The 20579-nt window shown below is 47.2% G+C and overlaps 1 protein-coding gene across 1 annotated transcript in view; it reads right to left on the reverse strand.

Annotated features, from left to right (window-relative positions):
- dock1 (dedicator of cytokinesis 1) overlaps positions 1–20579 on the reverse strand; it is an 850868-nt gene that overhangs the window by 378483 nt on the left and 451806 nt on the right. Inside the window, exon 26 of the mRNA XM_072479204.1 lies at positions 14931–15025. Within this exon, the coding sequence (XP_072335305.1) occupies positions 14931–15025 (95 nt within the window). The remainder of the gene's footprint in view (positions 1–14930; positions 15026–20579) is intronic.

The raw sequence follows: 20579 nt of genomic DNA on the forward strand, positions 1-20579 counted from the left end.
GCAGCAAGACGAGGCACAGACCTCCCTAGATGAGGAGGATGGGGGTTGGACATGGACGGGAGGCTGCCCACCGTTACCTGCAGGGCCAGCAGGCATGGGACAGGCTGATAGCCGCCCGGTTCATGGACTAGGGGGGGCGTGTGAATCGCCGAGTATGGGCACAGACTGCACACTACGGCACCAGCCTACCACCCTCACCCCACCAGCCTATCACCCTCACCCCACCCACCACCAACCACCCTCACCCCACTCGCATGCACACCACCCCTCCATTGCACATCCACCTGCGGCACAACGGGCCGGGCTCACACGGTCGCCGGTGGAAGTGTGTCTATTGCAGGCCATGGAGGATGATGACAACCCGCTCTGCTGAGGCGGGTCCCCCTGTAGGGGAGGCCCCAGAACAGCGACACCTCAGATCCCCTCCTCCCCCCGCCCCACCTTCCATCCCAGGTGCATCTGGTGGGCAACAGGCAGGACAGTCTGGCAGCTCGCCATCCCAGTCGCCCGAGCCGCAGCCTGGCCCATCTAGGCCGGGCTGCCCCAGGAAACGGCCGCCAAAGGGATCCCGAGTCACAGGGCAGGAATCACAGGAGTCCGCCTCCAGTTCTGCTGTACCGTCTTGGGAACCACCTAGACGTAGTCAAAGGGCCCGTAAGGCCAAAAAATTAGACACTGAGTAAGTTGGCACGGGTGCAGGGCACAGATTAATTATAGGAGCTAGGGCACGTGTATGAACTGTTTGTTATTAAAATCACTTTCACACCTACAGAAGCTGCCTTTGTGCTCTGTCCGATGCGTGCGGGGGTGTGGTGTGAGGTGAGCGCCAGTGTGTGTGTGTGAGGTGTGATAGAGCATCGGCCTCAGGTAAGTGTGCCCCCTTTCCCCCTGGGTCGCCCTCGCCATCCCCCCCGGGCAGACGACGGGACCGTGTGCTGCAGTGTCATGGCCGCATGCAGGGACGGTCCGGGTGGATGGTGGTACTGTGGCCATGGGTCAGACATCGTCCAACGATGTAGAGCCCAGAACTCTACATTCTGGAGTTCTGGAGGGGGGCCGTCTTTTGTGCTGAGACACACGCATTGTGACAGATGACGCCGTCGCGAATGGCGTCACGCTGCTGCTAGCCCATTCCGGGCCAGAGAATTCTGACGCCGTCGCGAATGGCGTCACTCTGCTGCTAGCCCATTCCGGGCCGGAGGACTCGCGACGTTTCGAGTGGCCCGATGCCGGAATGATTCGCGCCGTTTTTGACGCTGGGTTCGGGCCATTGCGCCGATTCACGGAGAATCCCGCCCATATTCCCTGAAGAAATAAAAACCCCACAGGCAAAGAGGTCCAACTGCCACAAACTCAGAAATTAAAGATAGCAATAGACTAAAGCTGGGGATTCCAAACTGGGGTGCACGAAGCTGGCAGCAGCCACGGGACTGGTAAACTCCAGTTCGAACACAAACGTTTAAAAAGAATTAGAGAAATCAAATGGGCCAATCTAAACAAGACCTTCTGGAGCACTGGATGCTGATAGGCGGACAAGTAAGCTCCTGTGCTCTGAGAGGCCTTGTTCTGATCGGCCCATTTGGTTTATTCCAAATAAGAGAGCCCGTGGCAACAGTGAGGTCAAGGTGAGGCTGAAGTCGGTAATAGGTTTATCAGCCGGAAACTGTGCGGCAGCAAGGAGAGGCTGCGCGTGACTTACAGGTGGCAGGGTCTCGGGCCTCAGGAAAAGAGCGGTTCAGCCTCGGAAAAGGAGCAGTTTGAGCCTCAGAAAAAGAGCAGTTCGGGCCTCAGAAAAGGAGAGGTTTGGGCCTCAGAAAAGGATCGGTTTCGGGCCTCAGAAAAGGAGAAGTTCGGGCCTCAGAAAAGGTACTGTTCGGATCTCAGAAAAGGAGAAGTTCGGGCCTCAGAAAAGGAGAAGTTCGGGCCTCAGAAAAGGAGCAGCTCGGGCCTCAGGAAAGGAGAAGTTCGGGTCTCAGGAAAGGAGCAGCTCGGGCCTCAGGAAAGGAGAAGTTCGGGCCTCAGAAAAGGAGCAGCTCGGGCCTCAGGAAAGGAGAAGTTCGGGTCTCAGGAAAGGAGCGGTGTGGTTCGTGACACGAAAGGCAGGCGGGTTCTGGCCTCAGGAAGGGGGAACTTTCTGACCGTTGGAATTGGGGGGAGTCTAGTTTTGGAGAAGGGGTGGTTTCTGGCCTTGGGAAAGTGGGAGGGGGAGGGGGATCTGGTCCTTGGAAGGAGTGGAGGGGGCTCAACTGGCCTCAGAAAGTTGGGGGCATTCTGGACTTGGCAAAGGAGGGGGGGGGATTAGCCCTGGGAATAGGATTGGGGTTCTGCCCTTGGGAAAGCATTTGGGGGGGGGGTGTTTGGTCTTGGGAAGGAGTGGATGGGGGGGGGTTAGTTCTCATCAAACAAGTATAGGGAAGTCCAGGCCTCAGATAAGGAGGGGGTGGGGGTTTCCGGCCTCAGGAAAGGAGTGGGGTGGGTTCTGGCCTTGGAATGGTTTTGTGAGTGTGTTTGTGCGCTTGAGGATGTGAGGGTGAGTGTATTCCCGTTGGGAGTGTGTGTGAATGTGTGAGAGAGACATGAGTGTGTGCGTGAATGTGAGACAGAGATATGGATGTGTGATGGAGAGAGCAATGCATGTGTCTGAAGTTAAAATCAGCTTTCCAGTGTCATTCCTCCCATTTAAAATGAGTATTTTTAATCAGAGAACTTTTTAGTTATGATCAAATTAATATATGCATATAGTTAGAAAAGACTTGTTACATTGGACTTCTGTGTTCGCACCTATTTTGCGGCACAAAAAGGGGCACCAACATTATGAGAATAGTTGGACTTCCACGATTCCCTCGGTCGGTCACTAGGGGGTCCGCGGCTCGATATGTTTGGGAAACCATGGACTAAAGGCAAAGGTTTACAATGTTGCCAAAAACAGTGGTGATCCCAGGGCTTGGGAGGATTTTAAAATTCGGCAAAGTCTGACAAAAAAGATAAAAAGGTAAAATAAGGTAATCTTGCAAGAAGTACAAAAATAGACAAGAGTTTAACATGTAAAAAGGAATCGATTATCAAAAATAAATATTATTCCCTTAGAGAGAGAGTCCTTAGAGGCAGAGATAATGGGGAAATAAGGAAATGGCAGGGGCATTAAACAAATAATTTAAAGAATCCAATTTTTTTTTTTCCATTTCAGGGACAATTAAGCTTGGCCAATCCACCTATCCTGCATATCTTTGGATTATGGGGGTGAGACCCATGCAGACACAGGGAGAAGTGGAAACTCCACAATGACCGTGACCCTGGGCCGGTATCGAACCCGGGTCCTTGGCGCCATGAAGCAGCAGTGCTAACCACTGCACCACTCGCAACCCAGTGTAATTTCCAAGTTTGCTGAAGGTACAAGTTAGGTGTAAAAGTACGCTGACAGGAGAACACAAAGAAGTTGCTAAACATTTGGATAGGCTAAATGAGTGGGCAGCAATGTATCATTCAGAATATGTGAAGTTCGTAGGAAAAATAGAAAAACAGAATTTTTTTTAAATCCGATGAGAGACTGGGTAATGTTTGTATTCAAACAATTAAGAAAGCAAATAGCATGTTAGCCTATGTTACAAAGGGCTTGGAGTGTAAGAATAAACAATTCTTCTGTAAAATAAGTGACCCATTTAACAAAGAAATTTTAAGATGTTAATTGCATTAATAAAATTTGAGAAAATAAAGTATGCTTTGCAGCATTTGAACTATTGCCAACCAGCTACATTGACAAACAGTGATTGTTACAGTACGGAACGAGGGGCCAAACAAAGCAAATACATGTGCAAGAGCAGCATAGGGCATCGTGAATAGTGTTCTTACAGGGAACAGATCAGTCCGAGGGGGGAGTCGTTGAGGAGTCTTGTAGCTGTGAGGAAGAAACTGTTCCTATATCTGGATGTGCGGGTCTTCAGACTTCTGTACCTTCTGCCTGATGGAAGGGTCTGGAAGAAGGCAATGCCTGGGTGGGAGGGGTCTCTGATAATGCTGTCTTCCTTCCGGAGGCAGCAGGAGGTGTATACAGAATGGGTGTGGCAAGCTTGAGTGATGTTCACAACACTCTGCATTTTCTTGCGATCTTGAACCGAGCAGTTGCCATACCAGGCTGTGATGCAGTCCGATAGGATGCTCTCTATCATACATCTGTAGAAGTTTGAGAGAGTCGATGCAGACATAATTCTGATTCCATTATCTGCTAACAGAATTATAATTCTCTGCACAGAGGTCAAATTGATACCCAGGTTTGTGGGAGGGGCTGAGGCTTTCAAGTAAAACATTAATGAATGCATTAAAGGAATGAAGACAATGGGTGCGATTCTCCCAAACGGGCACAAAGTCCCCTAGCGAGCACGTTTAGTCGCATGTTTCCCGACGCTCGCAGTGCTGAGAAACACATGGCTACTTTCACAGTAACCTTACTGCAGTGTTAATGTATGCCTACTTGTGACAATAATGATTATTATTATTCAATGTGACTTGCATGTATAAGGGACCAGAATGGGGAACGCGCGTCCGAGGTCGCACATAGCCCCGTTTTGTACAGTGGGAAGCAGGGCTCACCGAAACGTCCCCAATGTAGCGAGATCGAGCTGCCATTTCCCACAATGATGCCTGACGCCCCCGCGCCCCCCCCCCCCCCACCCAACCCCAGCCCAAATGTACTATGGGACGATGCCCAGCAACATCCCAGAACCCCCCCCCGAAGACGCACTCTGGGCACTCCTGGCCCAAATGCATGGGTGCAAAAAATGCCAGCTTGGCAGTGTCAATCTGCCACCCTGGCAGTGCCCATACTGGTTGGCAGTGCCACCTGGATACCTTGGCAGCCCCAGGCTGGCACCCAGGTGGCACTGCCAGGGTGCCAGACTACCATTGCAGAGTGCCTAGCTGGCATCCACAGAGCACCACCCTCGCCAAAGTGCGGATATTTTAACATTGGATGGTAAGCAGACGTAACTATAACTACCATCGTCCTTCAGACTGAGGAAGTTTAAAGAGTGATGTTCCAAGTATCTAAACTTTGAGGTATGCACATTAGCGGATAGCAGTAGCAGCACGTGAATGAAGAAAAGAAAACAGTAGGAGTGAACCTAGGAATAGCCCTTCTAGCCTACTCTGACAATCAATAGATCAGCTGATCAACTTTATTTCCCCACCTTTGTTGATTGTCATACCGAACAAAAATCTGTCAATCATAGTCCTGAAAATTTCAAATTGACATTGGACCGCAACCCTTTGGTGAGTGATTTGCGGATATCTAGAATCCTGGGCTGGATTCTCCGATTTTGAGGCTATGTCCCCACGCCGGCATGGGAACGGTGGTGTTTTACGACAGAATAAATGGTGTAAAACAGCCACCGATCCTCATTTGTCTGGGGACTAGCGTCAATGCAGCATAGAGATATGGCCCAGAGAATTGCTGGGTCCGTGGCCGCACATGCGCACGGCGGCAGCCTGCAGCGGCCGCGCCGTGCAACATGGCACCGGCCGTTTGTGGACCTGGCCTGTGAAATAGTGCACTTTGGCCGGCTCACGCCCCCCGGTCCAACCCACCACAGTGCCCCCAGTCCCTGGCAAAGTCCCCCCAACCCGTGGATTGGCCCACCCCCGACTGTGGAGACGCTGGACTGAGTCCGCTGCCGCCACACTGAGTACCCAACGGATGAGACCATGAGAAACCCATGCCATCGGGAACTCGGCCGGTCGTGCGCGGAGCATCGGGGGACAGGCCTCAGGCAACGTCCTGAGGCTGTTGATACACTGCTTTGGAGGGGCAGAGCATCGCGAAAGCGACGCCTCCCCCGATTTGGTCGTGAACTTTGATTCTCTGGCCGATCGCCGAACGCGATTTTGGCGTCGGCGATCGGAGAATCCCGCCCCCTATGTTTCCTGATTTTACTTGAGCAAGGTTAAATCTTATGACTATGCCCTTTTGTTCTGGTGGGGGAATCCAGAGGAAACAGTTTCTCTGTATTTACCCAATCAAATTCTTTAACCAGGTGAAATAATTTGATTAATCACTCCGCAATCTTATACGTTTATGGTAAAACAAGCCAAGTTTATGCAATTTGTCATCATAATTTGAAACTTTAAGTGCGTGCATCACTCTGGTGAATCTTCACTATACCCCTAAAAATGCCAATACATCTTTTCTGAGGTTTGGCACCCAAAACTGAACGCAATACTTCAGATAAGAGCTTGACTGTGGCTCTGTACAAGCAAAACATCACTTCCTTACTTGACTTCCGAAGCCCTTGAGATAAAAGCCAATTGTCCATTCTAACTATTTTTTGTACCGATGCCCAGCTTTTAGTGATTTGCGAAAATGGATATCTAAATTCCTTTATTGCTCACACAACAAAATATTTTGATTCAATCCGAAGTCATGATTATCATCTTATACTACCCCACATTGAACACCAATCTGCCATAGTTTTTGCCCATTTACTTAGACTTGTTTACGTTCCTTGTAACTTCTTCCTCTCATCCACAACTTTGTACTTCCTAACCTAATGATATCAGCAAACTACAAATCCCCAGGAAATACCATTTATTACATCTTGCCAATCTGAGAACAAAAACTTTATCACGACTCTGTTACTTAGCCCTAACTAATTACCAACCACTGTCTCAAAGTTTCTTGCAATTGCATGCATTCTCATTTTCACGTCTTGTGTGCCCGTATGAAATGCTGAAGAAGTCTGTATAAGCAACATTCGTAGATATCTGCCCCGCCCCCATGCTCATTATCTCAAAATATTCAACTGTATTACGCAGGCACCAGTAGCACTCTCAGCTTAGATTCATAACAGTGCAGGTTCAAGTTTCACTCACAATTCTCGATACCACAAGATCTAGGCTGACACTCCAATTCAGTACTAAGGGAGTACTGCACTGTCACAACTAATGCCTTTCTGAAGTCACATTAAACCAAGGTCCCTCTATTTCAAAGTATTCTTGCCAACGTTCATTCATCAACCAACATCATTTGCCCAGACCTTGTTTACAGCGGTGAAATGGAGGTGTTCACTGTTGACTGCATGAAAGAGGACCGTACCATCTCATTGGCTGCAGCTCTCCAGGCTGTGGTATGAATCCAATGGTGAAGTCAGTGCAGAGGCCTAATGGGATGTGGCAATACTGGTGAAGCCAGGTTCACTTTTTGCATCATGAGCTGAAGGCAGGCCCCTTTAGCTCCATGTTCAATGTAGCTGTGTATAAGTTTTAATTACAGCTCATCCCATGACCCCAGGCTCCTTTCTATCCACAGACATACCACCACCCCCCCAGGCAGAAAAAACCCTGTCAGCAGGTGCTGTTTCTGACATCGCAGGATGAAGGAGCCAGGGCGGTGGAGCCAAGGGTGAGGGGAGAGAAGCCAGGGACCAGGGCCACAGGAGCTAGATCAGACGCTTGGAGGGTTGTGGGGTGCTGGGAGGAGAAGTGTTAGGGAAACCAGAGCACTGCAAGATATTGAACATTTATTGCTTTAAAGGGATGCAATCCTAACAGACTCAGTACCTGCTAGGAACAGAACTAAAAATAATTGTCGTAGAAAGTGATATAATTGCTGCACAATCAGTCCAAGATCTCAAATGATAGGGCCCGGCAGAACCATCAATGAGGAGTCCTCTGACGCCCATTCAGGTGCACCGCAACTTCCGACTTTGAATGAAAATGAGATGGCTGAAGTTATGGTGCCGTTGCGGCTCTCAATAATGATGAATTTCTCATATCTAATTATGGTTTGTAGGATGAGGCTTTTGCAAATTGGTTGTTGCATTTCCTACATTTCAAAGAAGTACTTACGATTGTACAGTGGTTAGCACTGCTCCTTCACAGCGCTAGGGACCTGGGTCCAATTCTGACGTTGAGTGACTATGTGGAGTTTGCCTGTTTTCCTCGTGTCTGCATGTGTTTCCTCTGGGTGCTCCGTTTTCCTCCCACAGTCCAAAGATGAATAGGTTAGGTGGATTGGCCATGCTAAATTTCCCCTTAGGTTCCAAAGGTTAGGTAAGGTTATGGAGTTATTAGGATAGGGTGGGGGAATGGGCAAAGACACTGGGCTGGATTCTCCGCCCTGCCATGCTACATTTCTGCCCCGACTCGCCGGCGGGATTCTCCGTTATGCCGGCTGGTCAATGGGGTTTCCCATTGTGGGGCAGCCACACGCCGTCGGGAAACCCCCAGGCGCTGGCAAAACGGAGAATCCTGCCCGCTGTTTTAAGTTGGCTGCAGAAGTCACCTGAGGTGCAAATTGGCCTGATGTCTAGCAGCCTCAAAGTGGATTTCCAGAAAACAGGTCCAGGCAGTTCCCTGATGAACTTTACACCTGTAAAGTTGTCTGAACTTCCTGCAAAAACATAAGGACAATAGAACACCAGACATCCTGGCTTCAGAAACTGCCAGGAACAAAGAAGGACTACCAAAGCCAATTGTGCAAGTCGGATGCTGAGGACCCCCTATCTGTTTCAATGGCTCATTTTTAGCTTTGACAATGGAAGATTTAAGCTGCTTTGTTAATGTGGATTGTCCTTCATTTTGTGCCAAACATGGTTGGAACCCTACTTGTGAAACTATGACAATAAGCATCTGCTTCTTTACAACAAAAGAGGAGTTTGCATAATGCACCAAAAACATCAAAAAATTGCATAATATAAATTACCTCGCTCTTTCTGCTATTCTCAAGTTCAAGACCCTAGGCGGGATTCTCCCTTCTGGGGACTAAGTCCCACACCTGCCTCGCCCGCGCGCGCCTGGTGTGCCCGCAGAGAATTTCTGGCATGAACGGCTATTCTCCGCCTCCGTGGCGGCCGCGATTCTGGCACGGAGGGTCAGAGAATCCCGCCCCCTATCTCTATTACTTTGGGAATACCTCATAGAGATAGAGAAATTTAATTGAAAGGATCTTAAGTGTCATAGCATCAACTATGGAAAAAGATGGATTGCAGTTTAAAAGAGACCGCCTTCATTAAAAACAACCAGCTTACATTCGCCACTATACCGTTGAAATTTCAATACTACCAATGGGGTGTCTGAATATAATTTATTTACTTTTCTTATGGACTTTAATTGTTATCAATTCCCCTCCTGCATCCTGTAACTTGCGCTGTGTTTTTGGGTGTTGGTGTGTGTACGTCGCAGGATTTAGGACATGTTTTTACCATTTTATGAAGTTTTATACTTTCAAAAAGTTTTTTGGTCATACAGATTAGAGAATTTCTGAAAATAAAAGACATGCTATGGAAGCTTTTCATCTAGCACTCATCAGGACAATTCGCAAGAATCAATAGTGAAGGGAACAACAATTTCTCCTGCATGTGACGAGAGTACTTTTACCCTAGTGAGTTTTAATAGCAAAACTACCTCCACACTTGTTAACTCAAGAGATCTAGCTGGATATTTCTTCTAATAGCTCTATACATATATATTGAATTGAAAAATCTCAATTGCCTAACCCCGAACTTCCAGTTGCCTGCCATTTTAAATTTTCACCTCGTTTCCACTCTGATCTTTCTGTTCTCGGCCTCTTGCAGTGTTCCAGTGAAGATGAACGCAAGCTCAAGGGATAGGACCTCATCTTTTGATTGGGCACTTTACAGCCTTATGGACTCAACAATGAGTTCAAAATGTTTGATCATAATGCCCCATTTTGTTCTCTTTTTCTTTGCAGGTATTTTTTTCCTTTTTGCTTCTCTTTGTTTTCTCTTATTTGCTTTCAGACAGCAACTATTCATGGTCCTGTCTTTTAGATTACACTTGGACATGTCTTTTGTTTCTTTATGTCTGTCATTATGACTCCCTTTGGCCTTGTATCATGCATCTTTTGTCATTTAATTTCTCCTGCCCTCCACCATATGTCAGCCCTACCCTGCTGTCCTATAATCCTGTTTCCAACACCAGAAATCATTCATAAAAATTTTAAAAAGTAAAGGACCCAACACTGCTCCTTGGGAAACAACACGCAAACTACCTCAGTCTGAAAATCATCTATCCTTCCTGTCACTAAGTCAAAACCATATTCATACCCCCACTTTGCACTTAATTCTATGGACTTCCATCTTCTTAACAAGTCTCCTGTGTAGCACATTATTCAATGACTTCTGAAAGTCTATAGATATATATATCTACTGCACTAATCTTGACCAACCTTTTCTGTTACCTCATTAGAGATGCAAACATGCTAGTCAGAAATGATTTGTCTTTAATACATTTATGTTATCGCTCCTTGACAAACTCTTTCCAAATGAAAATGTGTTACTTTTCTGATAATGTCTTCCAGTAACCCCTGTAGTTTCCTCGTTTATCTCTTCCTCTTTCTTGAACAGCAATATAACATTAACACCCCTACATTATATTTGCACTCCTCCTGCATCCAATGAGGAATGAAAGATTGTGATCAATGCTTCTTCTATTTCTTATCTTTAGTATCTAGGGTATATTCCATCTGGACCAGCAGACTTACCAACTTTCGGTATGGCTCATCTTTTTAGTATGTCCTCTATCATCTGGTAATATGCTAATTGTTGAAATGGGTGCTTTGACGTAAAAAATTGACTACCATATTTTAGAATATTACCATGTGGTTACACTTCCAAAGTACTCCATTGGTTGCAAAATGATTTTGGGACATCCTGATGTAATTAAAGGTGCTAGAAAAAATGTTTTTCTGCCTTCCACGTAGCTTTGTTCTTCCATCTTAATGTACACATGAACACATTCACAGAAAGATGGATCGCAACCTATTTGATCAGACCCCTGATTAACCAAGTCATATAAAGGGTCATCACAGGATTTCTGCAGCTCACAGGATACGAACGGAATTGATCTATCCAGAAATAAAAACTACGTCATTCCATGGGCAAAGTTTAGTCTAAATCATTCTTCATATATTTTCAGCTGCCCAAATTCAAAGCATAAAAGGAAGGAGTATTTAGACCAGATCTATTCACATTTAATTCATAAATTATCAGCGGTGATAAACACAATGCTCGAAAAAAATAAGTCTGATGGTTTGGAACAATCCTAGCTGTTCAGATTACAATGTGCTGAGCACTTTTAAGTAATTCAGACTGGATACCGAATATCATGCCTGCTTTATCCACACTGAATAAATGAGTTCAGGATCTCACCTGACACAAACCATTCCATGAAAAATTACATTTGTTTAATTAATTTTATATTTGTAAAAAATACCACAATAATCAACTTTACTGTTTTTAGATCTCAGAGTCATACAGCTCCCTTTGGCCCATCGCATCTGTGCCGGTCAAAAACAGCCAACTAAACTTTCTGATCCCATTTTCCAGCACTTGGCCCATAGCCTTTTATGCCTTGAGATCGCAAGTGCACGACATCGGAATACTTCTTAAATGTTATGTGGGTCTCTGCCTCCACCACCCTTTCAGGCAACTAGTTCCACACAATCTGGGTAAAAAGTATTTTCTCACATTTCTTCTAAAAATCCTGCCCCATACCTTCAATCTACGCCCCTGGTCATTGATCCCTCCACCAAGGCGAAACGTTTCTTCCTGAACACTCTATGCCCCTCATGAGTTCATACATCTCAATCATGCCCCCCCCCCCCATCAGTCTTTTTCAAATTTGCTGATGACACCACAGTAGTGGGTCGGATTTCAAACAATGACGAGACAGAATACAGGAATGAGATAGAGAATCCGGTGAACTGGTGCAACGACAATAATCTCTCCCTCAATGTCAACAAAACGAAGGAGATTGTCATCAACTTCAGGAAGCGTAGTGGAGAACATGCCCCTGTCTACATCAATGGGAATGAAGTAGAAAGGGTCGAGAGCTTCAAGTTTTTAGGTGTACAGATCACCAACAACCTGTCTTGGTCCCCCCATGCTGACACTATAGTTAAGAAAGCTCACCAATGACTCTACTTTCTCAGAAGACTAGGGAAATTTGGCATGTAATACTATCACTCTCACCAACTTCTATAGATGCACCATAGAAAGCATTCTTTCTGGTTGTATCACAGATTGGTATGGATCCTGCTCTGCCCAAGACCGCAGGAAACTACAAAAGGTCGTGAATGTAGCTCAATCCATCACGCAAACCAGCCTCCCATCCATTGACTCTGTGTACAATTCCCGCTACCTCGGAAAGGCAGCCAGCATAATTAAGGACCCCATGCACCCCGGACATACTCTCTTCCACTTTCCTCCGTCAGGAAAAAGATACCAAAGTTTGAGGTCATGTACCAACTGACTCAAGGACAGCTTCTTCCCTGCTGCCATCAGACTTTTGAATGGACCTACCTCGTATTAAGTTGATCTTTTCTCTACACCTTGCTATAACTGTAACATTATATTCTGCAGTCTCTCCCTCCTTCCCTATGTACGGTATGCATTGTTTGTACAGAATGCAAGAAACAATACTAATACATGTGACAATAATAATTCAAATCAAATCAAAGTCTCATCTGCTACAAGGAAAACAATCCAAGCCTATTAAATCTCTCTTCATAGCTAAAATTCTCCAGTCCAGGTAACACCTTGGTAAATCTCCTTTGCATCCTTTCCAGTGCGATCGCATCCCTCCCATAATGTGAATTTGAGAACTGCACACAATACTCTAGCTGTGGTCTAACCAATGTTTTATACAGTTCCAGTGTAACCTCCCTGCTCTTAAACGCTATACCTCGGTTAATAAAGGCAAGTATACTATATACCTTTTTAATCATTGTATCCACTTGCTCCGCTACCTTAAGGGACTGGTCTACATGCACAAGGTCCCTCTATCGTCAGTGCTTCCCAAGGTCCTGCCGGTTATCATGTATTCCCCTGCTTTGTTTGTCCTGCCCAAGCGCATCACCTCACACTTATCAGGATCAAATTCTATTTGCCACTGATCAGCCCATTTGACCAGCCCATCTATATCCTCCTGTAATCGAAGGCTATCTTCCTCACTATTTACCACCTCACCACCTTTCGTATCATCTGCAAACGTACTGATCAACCCTCTAACATTCATATCTAAATCATTTATATAAACCACAAACAGCAAGGGCCACAACACTGATCCCTCCGGGACACCAGTGGACACAGGGTTCCAGTCAGAAAAACACACCTCCACCATCACCCTCTGCTTCCTGCCACTCAGCCAATTTTGGATCCAATCTGCCAAATTTCCTTGGATTCCATGGGTTCTTACCTTTGCTATCAGTCTCCCATATGGAACCTTATCAAAAGTGCGGAAGTCCAAGTAGAATACGTCAACTGCACTTTCTTCATATAGACAACTGGTCACATCTTCGAAAAATGTAATCAAGTTGGTCAGACATGACCTCCCCTTAACAACACCATGCTGACTATTCTTGATTAATCCCTGCCTCTTCAAATGAAGATTAATTCTGCCTCTCAGAATTACTTCCATTAGTTTCCCCACTACTGAGGTTAGACTGACTGGCCTATAGCTTCCGGTTTATCCCTTCAACCCTTCTTGAATAATGGTATCACATTTTCCTTACCTTTAAATAATCACAGGATATTGAACTCCAATGAATGAAGTTCAACCTCAAAAAAAGTGATAAATGTGAACAATTAGTGTGAGAGGGTGAGTATCTGCTTCTTAACTACTGATAGCCTTCAATAGGAAGGTGGCCCATGCCCCCCATTTCAAGTCCACAGTAATAGACACAGAAATTACATAGGATATGAGTAATCTAGGATGGAATTCTCCAGCTGTTCGCTGGCGGAGGGATTCTCCACCGCCCCCGGCAGTGCACCACTTCCCAGCGGCGTGATGTGGCTTCAATAGGGATTACCATTGACAGTGGCAGAACCAGAGAATCCCGCCGCCAGCCAATGGTGCGCCGTCTCCCCTCGCCCGGAAATACACCCAGGGATTCCAGAGAACCCTGCCCCATATAAATCTGTACATTCTCTTTACAGAAAACTGGTGATTCTCAAATACACAAAGTTTCTGCTCCACATAACTTTTTAAATTCATGATGTGGAAATGCCAGTGTTGGACAGGGGTAGGCACAGAAAGAAGTCTTACAACACAAGGTTAAAGTCTAACAAGTTTGAGAGTCACTCATCTGTTGAAGGAGCTGTGCTCCAAAAGCTAGTGACTCCAAACAAACTTGTTGGACTTTAACCTGGTTTTTCAATTGAAATATTGATGCACTGTTTTCTGATAGTTATACCTCAGTAACAACTCCAATTTTTGACTATAAACACAATTCTTCTGAATGATAGGTTCCTACATTCGTGTGACCAATTGTCACATCATGAAAATTTCTAACAGGCTATAAACATGAGAGATGCAAATTGCTTTTCATCAATTTTCACCTGTAATCTATTTCAGTCAGAGGAGCACAATATAACTGTCTCAATTTATGATTTTCCTTCTCAACCAACAATGAATTTATTAAACAAAGGTCTAACCATATCAACATGAACACCTGAACTATTGAGATTCAGTGCAGTGTATCAGAGTTATGGGCTGCAACAAGATGGTGAATGACACAGGAATTATAAATGTCATCTGGCATTTAACACTAAGATTCACTCAGGCCAGCAAGTTAATGTGAAGATAATTTAATTTGCAACAGCAGAGTACATTTAACAGATTAAGAGGGAAAGAACAGAAAAGCAAATCTGAAGTTAATTATATCTGACATTTTTTTTTGTAAGATACCAAATGTTTTAAAGAATTTAAACTCTTTTGTGCACCATTAATTTGAGAACCAGATTTGTGAAATTATCCTTTGTAAGACTGAAATCCAATATTAAAATTATTTCTATGAACTAGCCTTTTGAAATGCTGTTTTTTTTCCATTTGGTTGTTGATTCCAGGAAAAATTGCAATATTAGACCAAACATGGAGTAGAAATATCACATCAAATTTTCAGTGCTTCTCTCAATACTTACTTATTCTGCATCATGTTCATTATAACCCAGTCAGCAAGGTAGACATTCTTCCCAATGAGATCTTTGAACATAATGAATGTCTCCATCAGAAAGTCCTGAAATAAAATACACATATTCATTGTTTTTGTAAAGAATGGTTAGGAATGTTGCATTACAAAACAATAAATGACTAAATAGGCAAGTTGCCGAAGAGGAGTTTTTGAACAATAGTTGTATTTTACAAAATTAAATGTATAATTTCAAGCTTTTTGAATGCAAACTCTTCCAATTCTGAATTCATAATTTCAAAGTAAAATAAACAAAAAATAATATTTTAATATTCTAATTATTTATTTGCAGTTCTGCACTTTAGCACAAAGTTGTCATGCATTATTTTTACATTAGATTTATAACCAGCATTTTATTCTGAACGTAGTGTTTCATGATGGATATTAGATCTTGAGATAGCCCAGGTGAACTGTGGATGGAGTATTTCATAAATTTACACTTTATTGTTCCCAAGGTCTAGTATGCATTATACAAAATTAGATAATTTGCTTCTGAATCATGGCTGGTGTTAACCATGGCACAGAAAGCTGCACTCACAACAGTATTGAGGGAATGCTACAATATCAGAGGTGCCATCTTTCTGATAAGGCCCTGTCTCTGCCCTCTCAGATACTCATGGCCAATAATTATCCCTCAACCAACATCACTAAAATAGATCATCCAGTCATTATACATTGCTCTTTGCGAACCTTATTGTAATAAATTTGCTGCTGTGTTTCCTACATTGCAATAGCAACTACAGGCAAAAGTATTTTATTGGCTGTAAAATACTTTTGGGCTTCCTTCCTTAATTATGATATTGATTGATTGATTGATAGATTTATTGTCACGTGTACCGAGTTACAGTGAAAAGTATTGTTCTGTATACAGTCCAGACAAATCGTTCCAAACATGAAAAAAACACAGGACATACGTAAATTGCATTAAATAGATTACTATTCCATTCTTTCATTCAACTTTGGCTCTTCGTGCCTTAAAGTTTCAGTTGTTATACAATTAGTTTCAATACTTTATGGTCTTGCACCTCATTCAACAAGATTTGAGCCAACATAAGTCACTTGGTAAATCAAGGCACACAAAGACAAAAGCGGGGGCGGGTTTACAATGAAACACACTGGGCAAGATTCTCCGTTTGGGAGACTATGAGCGGGATTCTCCGTTTCAGAGACTAAGTACTGATGCCGGACTAAATCGCAGGTCCCAAAGCCGTTCAGGACTAGCTAATGGGTCAACATTGGTGCCACGTGGAACTAGTGCGATTCCAATGCACACTGGCATGCGATTCGCCAGGGTCGGGTTAGCACTCAAGAGCCTGACAAGCTGCATATAAGCACTCCATTCCTCACACACACACATTCCAGCCACGAAGATGCCACCCTGAGGAGCCGAGGTTCGCCGATACAGACCTGGAGACACTGCTGGATGGCAAGGAGGAGAGGCAGGACACCCTGTTCCCTGGGGTCGGAAGGAGTATGCCATCCACCGACATCATTTGGGCAAGGCACAGGTGGCAGAGGCATGAGATCCGTGGATCCCACGGCCAGTACCGGGCAGCAGTGCAGGAAGCAGCAGCACAACCTCCTCAGGGCGGCCTGGGTGAGTCACCAGCTGTGTGTGCCTGACACTATCCAGGTCCCACATTTCCACATCCTCGCCCCCACCCCCATGTGACCCCCACTAGTTGGACTGATAGGATGCGCAGGGTGAGGATGGGCAAAACCCCAGGCTAGCCAGGGTGAGTCACTATCACCATCCTGCCCCACACACTCGTAGCTTCTGCAGTCCCTATACCTCCCCCAGAGGGCTATTGAATCCCACTCCCTGGCAGTCCGCTTGCACCCCACCCTGCACCACATACCAACACCCATACCACCTGCCATAGCTGGGTGCCCCGCACACACAGGCCAGTGCCCGCGGATCCCCATGTGCTGCTCGCATCCGACTGTCCCACACTGCGCATGTGTGCGCATTATCCAATCTCCCAGGAGAGAGAGAGCAGACCGGAGGTGGCCCCCTGGACCTGTGGCACTACACTGCAGAGCAGAGGACATTGGCCCTGTTTGGTGGGCTTGGCGAGCAGGCAGTCACCAAGATGGTGGTCAAAATCAGAGGGGCAAGTGAGCCCCCAACAAATTGCGATGTTCCAATGGCATTTGTGTCACCCCTCCCCCACACCATGCTTTTAGTCTTTTGTTTGGTAGGATCACCTGACGACGAGGCAAGTTATTCTGGGGGCCCCATCTCCAGCCACAACCGCTTGGCTCACCTGGTGATGAGGCGGGTTCTGCTGGTGATCCATGCACCCCCCACCCCCCACCAACGCAACCCCCGAGTCTCCGGGGACGACACTGACATTTTGACATTGCTGTCACCGGCACCCTCCACCAACCCAATGACTCACATCGGTTGGGCATTATAGTGAAGAAGCTCCTGGGACACTATTTGGTATGCACCACACACATGCAGCAGTATACAGGTGAAGGTATGAACCCGCAAGGGGGCGGATGGTCGGAGGGACTAGCTGCCGGACGAGACTAGCGCTTCTGGATAGGGCGGTCCCATCAATGTTGGAGATGCAGGCGCAGAGCCGGGGAATACAAGAGGAGGGTATCAGTAAATATTCAGCACCTGGAGGTGCAGTTGGAGGAGTCCAACTGCCTGCAGAAGCAGGAGGCGATGCCAACCATGCACGCCACTAAGGCCAACACCACACGGGTCGCTTCTGCGGTGGAGGCCTTGGCTGCGATGGTATCGGCCACGGTCAAGATGTCCAAGACCTGACTTCCGGTGGCGGCTATGAGGGAGTAAGTCTCGCATTTGGTGGCTCTCGCTCCGGTCAGACTTTTAGACCTTTTCCCCAGACTTTTTCGAACTTTTAAGCGCTGGAGGGGAAAACAACAGCACTGCAGATCTGGATCCTTACAGAGTTGTATGGACTTAAGGAGAAGAAAGGAGTGTAAACAGGCGAAGAAGCAGCTGAACAAAGGTGGTGTGGAAGTTCAAGTGGGAGGAAACATGGCCGACGAATGGACCATGGAACGGATGGTCCAGACAGCACAGGACAACATGCTGAAGGTCATGAAGGAGAGCTTTGCAGCACTGAAGCGGGATAATTTGGAACTGTGGTGAATGGAACTACTGTTAATTCACCAGTGCACTGTGATATCATGTTACTGCTGTATCGTGTTACGTTATGTGTTTAACCCTGTGGGCTCCACCTATGGGCCATTGTACGGCTTCACCCACAGGAGGATATGTCGGGGCATGTACGGGCTCGCCCATGGCTCCACCCCTTACAGGAAGTATAAAGGCAGCTGACCTGCGGGGCCGCCTTCAGTGTTGTACCGGTCACAGGCAGGCTCAGTTCTAAGCTGATTAAAACCACGGTTTACTTCTCCACATGTCTTTGAGTGAATTGATGGTCGCATCAATTTAATCAGCTTAAAATACTACTATGGAATCAGCCCTCAAACCTGATAGACTGGAACTCGAGACCGCGGAGGCGAGAGAAATCTTACCGCACTGGCTTCGATGCTTCAAGGCCTATCTCGCGGCGTCGTCTACGTCATCCGTCACGGACAAACAGAACCCGAGTCTTCTCCACGCACGGGTGAGCCATCGTATTTCTGTCCAGCTCGATGGCGCCGCGTCCTATACAGAGGCCCTCGCACTACTCGAACGCATATATGTATGGCCCGTGAACGAGATCTACTCGCGACACATCTTCACCACTCGCCACCAGGTGAGTCGCTAGCTGACTATCTACGCGACCTCAAAGCCCTCGCGTGCAACTGTAACTACCAGGCCGTTACGGCCCCTCAGCATATGGAGCTCGCTATCCGAGACATTTACGTGGCGGGGGTCCGATCAAACTATGTAAGACAGCGCCTGCTCGAAAAAGGGGCCGAGGACCTGGAGGACACGGTAACACTAGCTACCTCTCTGGAGGTCGCATTTCAGAGCCTTACTGCGTTCCCCGCCGACCACGCGACCCCCTCGTGGGCCCTCGACCAGAGACTACCCCAGGCTTGTGCCGCGCGGCCGCCTGCCCATCATGGGGGGATGCCCTGCTATTTTTGAGGCCAGTCCCAACACCCCCGACAGCACTGCCCGGCCCGCAACGCGAACTGTAGTAACTGCAGGCGAAAGGACACTTCGCCAAGGTCTGCCTGGCCAGGTCTAAAAACTCGAACTCACAGACCCGATCCACAGAACCGCAGACACCGCAAAGTGGCAGCGTGTCTGCCGCCTCCGCCTCCGTACACACGTGCGGCTCATGGGGGCCGGCACCTTGGCCATCCTCCCCCACGCGGCCGGCCACGTGCGATCCATGGGGGCCGCCATCTTGGACGCCATTGTCCTCACCTTCGCTATGCTTGACCAACGGGGGCCGCCATCTTCTACACCGCCCGAGATGAACGAACGACATGGACAGCAGCCATCGCGGGGCCGCCCCAGCACCTCCGATCACGCCGCCGGCTACCCCCAGCTCAGCGCGGTCACCCTGGACCAGTCGGGACCGAAGAACCTCCGGAGCTCCATGATGGCCGTCCGGGTAAACGGGTACGAGACACCTTGCCTTTTCGACTCCGGGAGCACAGAAAGCTTCATTCACCCGGACATGGTAAAACGTTGTTCGCTCCCAATATTCCCGACCCGACAAACTATCTCCCTCGCCTCTGGGTCGCACTCGGTGCAAATCCAAGGGCGCACTACTGCAACCCTAGCAATCCAGGGCGCTGAGTACGCTAATTTTAAACTATATGTGCCCCCAGACCTCTGCGCTCCTCTCCTCTTAGGACTCGATTTTCAGTGCAACCTCAGGAGCCTAACTCTTAAATTCGGGGGGCCCCTGCCCCCGCTCACCATATGCAGCCTCGCGATCCTAAAAATCGATCCTCTCCCCCCCCCCCACTCTTTGCGAACCTCACCGCCGATTGTAAGCCAATAGCCACCAGTAGCAAGCGGTATAGTATGCAGGACAGGACGTCTCTTGCGGGAAGGGGTCATAGAAGCCAGCAATAGCCCCTGGAGAGCTCAGGTGGTGGTCGTCAAGACCGGGGAAAAGTTACGGATGGTGATTAATTACAGCCAGACCATTAACCGCTTTACTCAACTCGATGCGTACCTCCTTTCCCGGATTGCAGACATGGTAAATCAGATCGCGCACTACCGCGTGCTCTCCAAGGTAGATCTGAAGTCTGCATTTCACTAGCTCCCAATCCGCCCGGAGGACCGCCACTACACAGCGTTTGAGGCAGATGGCCGCCTTTTCCATTTCCTCCGGGTCTCCTTTGGCGTCACAAACGGGGTTTTGGTGTTCCAACGAGCAATGGACCGAATGGTGGACCAGTACGGGCTGCGAGCCACGTTTCCGTACTTGGACAATGTAACCATCTGTGGCCATGATCAGCAGGACCACGACGCCAACCTCCACCGATTTCTCCAAACCGCCCAAAGACTCAACCTCACCTACAACAAGAAGAAATGCGTTTTCCGCACAACCAGACTAGCCATCCTCGGCTACGTCGTGGAAAACGGGGTCCGAGGGCCTGACCCTGACCGTATGCGCCTCCTCTTCCAATTCCCTCTCCCTCTCTG

Source organism: Scyliorhinus torazame, chromosome 16 (assembly GCF_047496885.1).
Source record: "Scyliorhinus torazame isolate Kashiwa2021f chromosome 16, sScyTor2.1, whole genome shotgun sequence".
Taxonomy (NCBI): domain Eukaryota; kingdom Metazoa; phylum Chordata; class Chondrichthyes; order Carcharhiniformes; family Scyliorhinidae; genus Scyliorhinus; species Scyliorhinus torazame.